We start from the raw sequence: 329 nt of genomic DNA on the forward strand, positions 1-329 counted from the left end.
CGGGGGTGGGGGCTCCCAGCCAGGCCCTCCCTTACCTCGTGCCAGCGTTGCCCTTGCCCACCGTGGCCCCGGGGGGGCACTGCCCGCCTTTCCCAGATGTGCCTTCACCTTACGCGGAGACTTTCCTAACCATTGTGCTGCCTGGCCCCTCTGTGTGCCCTCTGTGGGCACCGTCATTCTCTCCATACCTGTGTCTGGGAGCAGCAGGCCCTTCTGAAACGCCACCCTCAGTACCAACAGCGGCTCCCAGTGTGGAACCACCGCCTCCAGTCACCACCCAGAGGGGCGCTGGGCAGAGCTGGGAGACGCAGAGCACAGGGAGCCCGGGC

The 329-nt window shown here is 66.9% G+C and overlaps 1 protein-coding gene across 1 annotated transcript in view; it reads left to right on the forward strand.

Moving 5' to 3' along the window:
• Window positions 1-329, forward strand: part of PER3 (period circadian clock 3) — a 68,993-nt gene that overhangs the window by 60,314 nt on the left and 8,350 nt on the right. Inside the window, exon 18 of the mRNA XM_014546199.1 lies at window positions 8-327. Within this exon, the coding sequence (XP_014401685.1) occupies window positions 8-327 (320 nt within the window). The remainder of the gene's footprint in view (window positions 1-7; window positions 328-329) is intronic.

The sequence above is a fragment of the Myotis brandtii genome, unplaced genomic scaffold (assembly GCF_000412655.1).
Source record: "Myotis brandtii unplaced genomic scaffold, ASM41265v1 scaffold434, whole genome shotgun sequence".
NCBI lineage: Eukaryota > Metazoa > Chordata > Mammalia > Chiroptera > Vespertilionidae > Myotis > Myotis brandtii.